Source organism: Apostichopus japonicus, chromosome 19, assembly GCF_037975245.1.
Source record: "Apostichopus japonicus isolate 1M-3 chromosome 19, ASM3797524v1, whole genome shotgun sequence".
Lineage (NCBI taxonomy): Eukaryota > Metazoa > Echinodermata > Holothuroidea > Aspidochirotida > Stichopodidae > Apostichopus > Apostichopus japonicus.
Window position 1 is genome coordinate 27,852,037 of NC_092579.1, and position 9,163 is coordinate 27,861,199.

Here is a 9,163-nt window from a genome sequence, read left to right on the forward strand (position 1 = left end):
AATTACCGATGGTAGCAAGCTGTGTGTGTGTATTTTCTGGGATCGATGGTGGTGTCTAACACTTCTGTTACACCTCATTCAAAACTAGGTCAGATTACCGGCATTAGACGTTTCTTTTTGCGCGAGTCTTCACACCCTTAAAACCATCACATTTAATTCAAACTTGTGAATTGAATCTATACCTTTGCATTGCTTTTAAGCCCTAACAAATTCCACAGCATTGTTCAATATGACATTCTCTAGAATGAGGAATTTGAAAGAAAACACAGAAAACAGTATCAGAATAACATTAAAGATATTAAGAAGAGACAAAAGTGAAAGACAAATATCTTGGAAATGCAATTTCTCTCATGAGACAGATTTATAATTAAGTTAAAATGAAATCTTCAGAGGCAGGAATTGTAAAGTGTTCCCCATAGGGACATGCTGGCCTGGAGAGTGGTTAGTCCATGGCCTAGGCATGTAGCTTATGTTGCTAACATCATTGCAATGCCCTTAAATAATAACACAGACTAACAGACCAATCTGTCTAATGTAACTGCAGGTTAGTTTGACAGTCAAAGCATGCCATTATTCTTCCGTCTCAGAAAAGACTCAATTAGAGTATGAGGCTCTTTGTCTCTATGAGTTGAATGACCTATCAACATTCTACCATCAAGGTCCAATTTTTCCAAAATTCATCATCAAAGGTCTGTCCTCCAACTATTGGCATCTAGAGACATAAAGGAATGATGTCAAGTTCAGAATATGTAAAACAGAGCCAAGTTTAATCTTTGTTGACCTCAACTGCCTTCTGATCCTTCCCAAAACAAGTAAATTCTTGTATCAGTTGTCCCTGTGTGGCATCAACAGAGAGAGCAATTAACTATAAAGTCAATTATAGATACAAAATAACAAAATGTATTTTTTACGATGCTGAAAGTTAGAACAACAAGGTTCCTTTGCTTCATTAATTCTCTTAAAACACGAGACCTCAGTATCCAATCCACTTCAGCCGGGGCGAATCCACTTATCCACGACCACTTCTGATGTCCACTTCAAAGCTCTGAAATATATTATCTTATAATTGCATGGTTTGAGTTGGATGCTGGTAATCGGCCATATTTTCAGGTAACTTTACTGCTGGAAGCCTTGTCTGTTTCTTTGGATGGCTTTCCTTGAGTTTCCTGCATACTCTTTGCCACTCTTTTATCCTCCATTTCTGTGAGAAAAATTAAAAGATATGCAACAGATGAAGGCGGAAATGTATTTGAACAATTTAGCACATTAAATTTATATTTTATAGTTTATTTATCACATTTACGCGATATTGTCAAGTAAACTGGAATATTTACATATTGGCATATTCTGGCAACTGGCATATTCACACTTTCATAGCAAATTATTAACCTAGCATACTTTACAGATACATATCAGGGCACAAGTTGTTCTTGTTAATTTTTCTTAACAGGCTAATTACCAGCTGCCCAAAACTGCAACTCTTTGGTCAAAGAGAGACAGACACAAATCAAAGTTCAACAAACTTTCACTGAGGAAAGTGCACTTAAAAACTTTCATAGAAAATATGGGCGAGAAGTAGTGGAAAGATGTTATGAACAGTTGAAAATCACTTTAAGAAAAAAAACCTAAAATTGTCTCCAATTTACTGTACCTTGTGGATGATACACGGCCTCTGGTTTGTCCACCCAAAGGATATGGTTGGGATTGTAAACAAACCTCTTCACTTTACCACATTCCACACATTGCACAACTTTGTGTTTCTGTCGATGAGCTGCACAATAGAACAGAGGAGACCTCTTATCGAGTTTCCAAGGTAACACCACAGAGCTATTAACAAAATATTTCGTTGATAGCTCCCATGGTAACACTTATCTTATGTAATCTTATGCACCTATAACTGCATGCACATAAACATAAACCTTAAAGGGACTGTCTGGTGGTGTTACTGTTATTGTCTTTGTTGCAAATTGTTCACATCACCATGTCTGCTTTCAATATGGAAACAAATTTAAAGCATTTCAAAGGAAAATGTTCATTTTAATGAATTTTGATATTTGAACATGAATTTTAAGGATATACTGTACCAATAACACAGTGAGGGTTGTTATCACAATTCATTACCAACAAAGGCCTCATTTTCTTCAAAGATAATTTATGAATTAACCAAGTAAGGTCAATTTCTTTCCCATAAAATGTTTGTCTTCATGAAGCCTGGATGCTGCAGAATGATGTGAACATTCCACTCATTATTCTTATATCATGGTCAAACAGAGACTTGTATGGAAACATCAAGGTTTCAACACAATGTTGACATGTTGCTGAATGTCTAGTATGCTACAGTATTAATTTCTACAAAACAAATGAATATTAAGAAAAATAATTCTCAAGTAACATAAATGTTCGTCAAATTATGAAAAGGTGTTAAAAGTTTTTGTCCTTTTGTAGCAAAATAACAATCTGAACTTGTAAACGTTTTTGACATTTTTCAGCAAACCAAAGAACTTTTAAGTCAAGATGGAGTTAGCAATTGAGTACTAAAAGAGAGAAAGGGGGGGGGGGAATAAATAAATAAAAAATAAATAAGAAGAAAACATTGAAACTATCAAATATTGTACATGGATACAGTACTATCATTTCAGCAATTAATGAAAAATAGTAAAAAAATTATATTCTTGTAGGAAGGATCAATTTGGCACAGTTTCTGCAAAATGCTAAATTGCTTACATCTGAATAGGGGGGCAAATGGATATTTGCTTCAAACTCTTGAATTGCAAAGTATTTTTGTGAAAAGCATTTAGTCTTAATTCAACTGCAAAATTTGAACTGTCTAATTAATCAACTGTACAAAACTTTGTGACATTTATGGAGATATTTTATGTAAATCTGGCAGTAAATTACTTTTGCTGGTATAAGGCAGACATATTGGGGCATCTTTAATGTGTCAAGACATTTGGAAGCTTGAATTGTATTACAGCACTGGGGCTTATGCAAGTGGTCAATGGCAAACAAGCCATTATGCTTGCTCCCACACAAGCCAAAAATTAGTCTAAGATATTACAGATTCAAATGCTGAATCAGATTAATTGCTGATTCTGATCAAAATGCAAAGAGCAAATGAGAAAAAAAGTAGAGGGGAAACATAAGAAATATTACTCCAGAATAGAAATCAGTTTTGGAAAACATTGTCAGTTTGTCACAAATAAAAAAGAGCTTACCTTTAATCCTGACCGTAGCAGTAATTCCAGGGATTAACAGCATATCACATTTCTTACAGATGGCTCTTTTGATACTTGGATGCCTTGCGAACCAAAACACATTAAATATTGAAATAGGATAAGCTGGTGACTTCTTAAAAAAACTTTGGAAAAATTTCTGCATCTGGTCAAAACTACATCGGCTTAGCATTTTTTATTGTGAAGATATGAATTTTTTATATTATTCAGTATCTGACTCTGCCAACAGTAGCGTGTGATTATGTCATCAGGGCAATTCAGCTAAAATATTCTGCTTGTCTTAATAATATTCCTTCAAAAGCATAGCATTTTGATAAAATTCGAAATATATAACGTGAAGATATGAATTTTTTATATTATTCAGTATCTGACTCTGCCAACAGTAGCGTGTGTTTATGTCATCAGGGCAATTCAGCTTAAAATGTCTCTGCTATTTTTTTTGCTAAAATATTGAAATATACTTAATAAATACAGTTACAATTGACAACATTAAAAATGTATCAAATTTAAAGGATACATCAGCCAGAAGAATAAAAGAGCTGAAGTCAAGCTTTTGAAGAACATGTCCCCCAAGTTTCTTAACCTCAAGTGCAATGTAGGAGATGCAAAGCTATAGGCATCATCAATAAACTTATGTGCAAAGCATGCATCCACAGCTGGTAAAAGGAGTGCAATTTATAGTTCTTCAATTATCAAGGATTGAGAATACTGGAAAAGTACTGATCTGTACCTTTATAGAAGTTTAAGCAGAAACTGACTTCGGATATGAAGTTCAGTACCTTGAAATGATTAACACACTGCAACTGATCAAACTACTAAGTATAATTGTGCCTTACAGTACAAAATCTTCAATCATGTGAGATTAAAATGTTGACAAATTTGATTTTGCTTTCTTAGACTTGTTTTTCAATCTACTTTGATACAGCACTAAATGTGAAAATCTCTGTAGCACCACACTTGTAAAACTGTTAGAAATGGCATTTTGATCCATTATAAAGGGAGAGTTGTATGTGGAAGTCTACATGAATTATGGCAAGGGGAGGGGTGTATGGGGGGTGTATGGGGGGGAGGAGACACTTGAGGGGATTCCTTTTTTTGGTCCACTGAATTGCAAGGTTTCTTAAACCATCACAATTACAGTACAAAATTAATTATTCCTTGAAAGCTTAAAATCAGTGTCCTTTGTTTTTACAAGCTCTGTGTAATACATTTTCTAAATCTCAAACTTTATATACAGTATAGCTTTAAATTCACTGCATGGAGGTTTTCAGTATGGAAAGTTTTACCAATTGATAGCAAAATAAACTTTTGCTGTATATACAGTTTACTGTAAAGTTAGTAAGAAAAACATGCTACAAACAATGTGTAGAGGTTTTAAAAATTAAAGCTGTATGTCTAACCCCTGATAAACATGCAGCTGTGAACATGTTAAAGAGCTCTACAAGACCAAGGGCTGGGTCGACAACGTCCAAGGGGGTGGGGCGACATAACTATAATCAAGAATGCAAAATTTGTGAAGGTGGCATACTCCAATTAGTGTCTATATCAATCCGCCCCAAGTGTTCTCCTTCAGAAAAAGTGCCAAAAAGCAGCAGGAGAACATCTTTTTTGACCTGTTATCAATCATGAATCATGATCTAGTTTTTTGTGGCTTGCATGTTGAAGAGCATGAATGGAAGTACTGTACATATAGTGAGAAAATTGGGTCAATTGAGGCAATTTTAGACCGCTTTAAGGCCTCCCAGGAGCAGCGTAGGAGAATTGTTTACCACTGAGTGAAGAGGTTTGTTTACAAGTGACGAAAACTTCCGGCTCGGATAGCAAAAAATCTACATGGTCATGATACGGAAAATTGATGGTGCTATGAAACGCCAACTTGTCAGCTATCCGGTGATGGGTAGCGTTTAGCTAGTGAAAACTTCTATCTAGACTTAGAGACCACATTACTTTTGTGATTTAGTGTGTAAGTCAATGGGGCTTTTAATGGGCGTATGCTACCTTAAGACAATATCTGCAAGCTGTATTGGTAATGATACTCCAAATGTACTTACAACTTCATAACAAGACGAGTTGCGATTCTCTTCATCATAGAAATGTAGAACCTCGCCAGATTTTTATTTTCTGGCTTGGACAGAAGGACCTGGTGAGCCATCTGTGGAAAAGTTCAAAAAAGGAACATGATGTTATTCAGAATGGAGAACTTACAAGTAGAATGCACAACATAGAAGAGAATATGGTTTCAAGATATTCCTTGTTTTAGTGACAGCCATGTACTATCTGAACCTTTTATGAAGAAAAAACTCAAACAGAGAGACTTCGCCGGTGCTATACATGATGCGATGCAGCTCATAATTCATCATTATTAAACTTCATTTTCACCTCTGTAGTCTGTTAGATGTATCATCGTTTGTTATTGTGAACCAATATGGATGTAAACATGTATGCTGCTGGATTACAAGTTTTCCGAGCGGTCCAACTCACCAGTGCGCTATGTTCCTGTTACACTATGCAGCCTAGGCCAGACCAACTCACGCACAGTATGTCATATTCAGCCTTACCGAAAGAAATGAGGAAAATATTGAAATTTTGACTGTTGGTCTGAGATCCTATCACCTCCCACAGGATTTTTTTAATGCCATCCATCTTAGTTTATGTTCCTAATCTTACTGTCTCAAAAAATGTGGCTAATATAGAGTATGACTACACCCTTTTGCTTTCATAGTCATCGATTGTGATTTTAAGTACATTAAAGAAGAGCTGTGTCTGTTAATCATTAACTCGTAGACTGTCCCACATGTGGAAACGCGACCATTGGTCTATGCTAGTCTAATGTTTAAGAAGCCTACAATGCATCAGCTATTATACTCTGTTTCGGAAATCTGATCATGATCTGGTAATCCTTTATCCCAGGTATCGGTCTATTGTCCTAAGACAGGAACTTCGCACTAGTTATCGTAGTTCAACAATTGCACGCACTTGACCATCTTCAATCAACACTGGAAATGACGGATTGTGATATGTTCATTCGATCAATTAACTGTAAGGGTCAGCAGTTAGGGGAGCGTTTGTGGGGACTGTTCTGTAACCTTAAAAGCAGATCAGGATTATTCCAAACAATAAGCCGTGGATTAGAAGTGGTGTGAAAGCAGTAAATAATAAGAAGAAATGTATCTTCGGTCGGGGAGATAAGAATGAAATTAAAATTAGTTCAAAAAGAACTGAAAGATTGTATAAGGAGGGAAGAGATCATATGCAAACTGTGTAAGATTGAGAACCACTTTATTTATAAAAAATATGCTGAATCAATTCTAGAACCAATTTGGCTGCCATGATTTGTTGACAGTTTTTGGACAATTTGTACTTGCAATTAATTTTTAGCAGCTCCATATATCTAAATGCTTACTTAATGTGTTTATACATTTCTTCACTGACACTCTCTCTGCTTGAGAGATAACTCTGATAAAAATCAGGGAGAATTGGACTTTTTTGTTGTTGTCCTATATGGGGTGTCATATATACTGATACATGTGTATGTCATTCAGAGAGGTAACCAGAAATGTGAAAGGGGGGGGGGGGAGTAGAATTTTGACAGGGGCACTACTGTGGCAGTTGGAAAGAAGAACAACCCAAAAAATTGACCAAACCCCCTAACCTCCCCCTTATAAGTATAACATATAAGGGATACATAGGCCAACTATTTGTTGATCAATCTATCAATCAATTTATCTTAAATGTCAGGATGGGGCTACTAACCATGTAGGGAAGCAGGATTTGGGGACTAGATACAGTAGGTGGTATAAAATGTAGAGCTATAGCTTACAGGGACACGTCTATGAAAAGTGAAACAGCTACGTAGCCTCATTCCTAATTTTCATGTTTCTCCAATCTGAGACTGTTACAATCCATGAACTCAACCCAACTTCTCTTCCTGTTGCAGCTAGTGACCCCTTAGTCTGTTGTACTGGATGATGGGTTCTTATTTCACGGCCCTACTCCACAAATTGGATTGTAACTTCACAATTCTTTGACCAAAATGCTTTTGAATGACTTCTTAGACTAACAGAATCAGTCTAACGCTTGTTTTTTAACGTCTGTTTCCACTGACCCAAGAAAAGCTTAGACTTAGCCTATGTAGGCCGGTCTACTTACTAACAACGGCATAAACGTGAATCCCTTTAGACTGTTTCGTAAAATTTTTATTCCGGTAGTCATTTTTAGAGGGAAAACTTTGAGTGTCGGTGATTGTATGATACTATGCCTTTCCTGCAAGGCGTATACATGAAAAACTTTACGAAAAATTAACGTTTCTGAATGAAACAAAATAAAACATACCTGCTCTTTACATTATGTTTAAGTTCGCAAGTACAGTATATGATGAAACTACGGTCAAACCGTGTCATGGTGGAGATAACACCATGCTTAATATAAACCTGGTCTACTGTTACACTAGCTAACATGCAGTCACATCAAAGAACGAATGTACATCGGTGCATGCAGATCTATACATCTACGTGGCCAAATGAAGATGCACTCAGTGAGCTAAGTTGAACAGTAATAAACAATATTATTATAGTAGTTAGTACTTGTCTTTAACGTTTCAACCAGGAGCTACCTCTTGCATATTTGGAGGAACGGTTTTTATTAATCAAGTATTTATCACCATGAACCTTGGTAGGACCTTAGTACTTAATACCAAGGCTTGAACTTTATAAACGGGCATGTGTTTACTACTCCCGGCTGTGCCCTTACTAAGTATTTAATCATTACGCAAGTGCCTCAAGTTAGGTTGTATTGCCTAACGTTAGTGTATAGCACTTTGCCAGCGGTTAGGTTTATCGTCTCCCCCAGGGCTGGCTGTATTAACACTGCTACCCAAGGTTGCGCCTCATCTGTTTTCTTTGGGAGGACCTTCAAGCTGGAGGCCCATTGGAGCATGTAAGAAAGACTAGGGTAAATGAACATTATAATATATATTGTATGTTATCCTAAATTAGTGTCACTGTCATTAGCCTAGGCTAAAGCTGACACTTGGTCAAGGTGGCAATCAAGCCCTTCTTATGTTAGGAGAGTAGGCTTAGCCTTTCTTTGCTCTTGTCCCATATAATGTGCTCAAAGATAATCTTTTATGTAAAGCGCCTTATAAGTTCATTATACAACTGGCTGATACTATAGACTATACTATAGTACTTAATACTAATACATTGACCTAGCTTAGGCCTCTGTTTTTGTTAGCCTAGACAAGAGATAGTATTACTACTACTACTAGTTACGGTACTGTGTTACACTAACTAAAAGTACACAATGCAACACAACCAATGACAATCATAAAGTAAACTACTGTACCTGGAAAAGGTGGTTCATTCTCAAGTGAATGTCCCGATTTTGATTCAGAAAAGTCTTCTGAACTTTTTTCTTCATGTCGATTCAAACACAAGGCCTATAGAATGAGGTGAATCAAAAACAGACGGTAATCTGTCATGGAGTTTGATACCGATACGTGGTTGTCTGTAATGCAGTCACAGATAGTAGTAACTATTAATTTTTGAACTTCTGTGGTTGCAGTACATCATTGCGCAATAATACTCTTCAATGGTGTTTATGAAACGCCGTTATCCTCACATATATATTATTATAATTTTAGGTTTACAGTCTTGTTCAGGGCCAAGGCCCTCTCACACGACTTTACAACTTAACCCTGGTCATTGGTAACTTGTCTCACCTACACACCAAAGTGTGCACAATTCAATCAATCTCTCCTGGGGCACCACAGTGCACCACAACCAAAACCGGCGCAAACAACAATATTTACAAGTTACCTCGCAAGTCACCATTTATACACCTGGGTGAAGAGAGGCAATGCCCAAGGACACAACGTAATGCTCTGGCCAGGGCTCGAACCTGTAATCCTTAGATCACTGCCTTAACCACTT

General features: G+C 36.6%; 1 protein-coding gene across 1 annotated transcript; it reads right to left on the minus strand.

Moving 5' to 3' along the window:
* Positions 1–337: 337 nt before the first annotated feature.
* LOC139959920 (ribonuclease P protein subunit p21-like) lies at positions 338–8,773 on the minus strand. Its single transcript, XM_071957854.1, has 5 exons — positions 8,577–8,773; positions 5,285–5,385; positions 3,216–3,298; positions 1,652–1,771; positions 338–1,201 (listed from the first exon to the last, which is right to left on the minus strand). Exons 1-5 carry the CDS (start codon positions 8,649–8,651, stop codon positions 1,107–1,109), a joined length of 474 nt encoding a protein of 157 aa, XP_071813955.1. The 5' UTR covers positions 8,652–8,773; the 3' UTR covers positions 338–1,106.
* Positions 8,774–9,163: the final 390 nt, after the last annotated feature.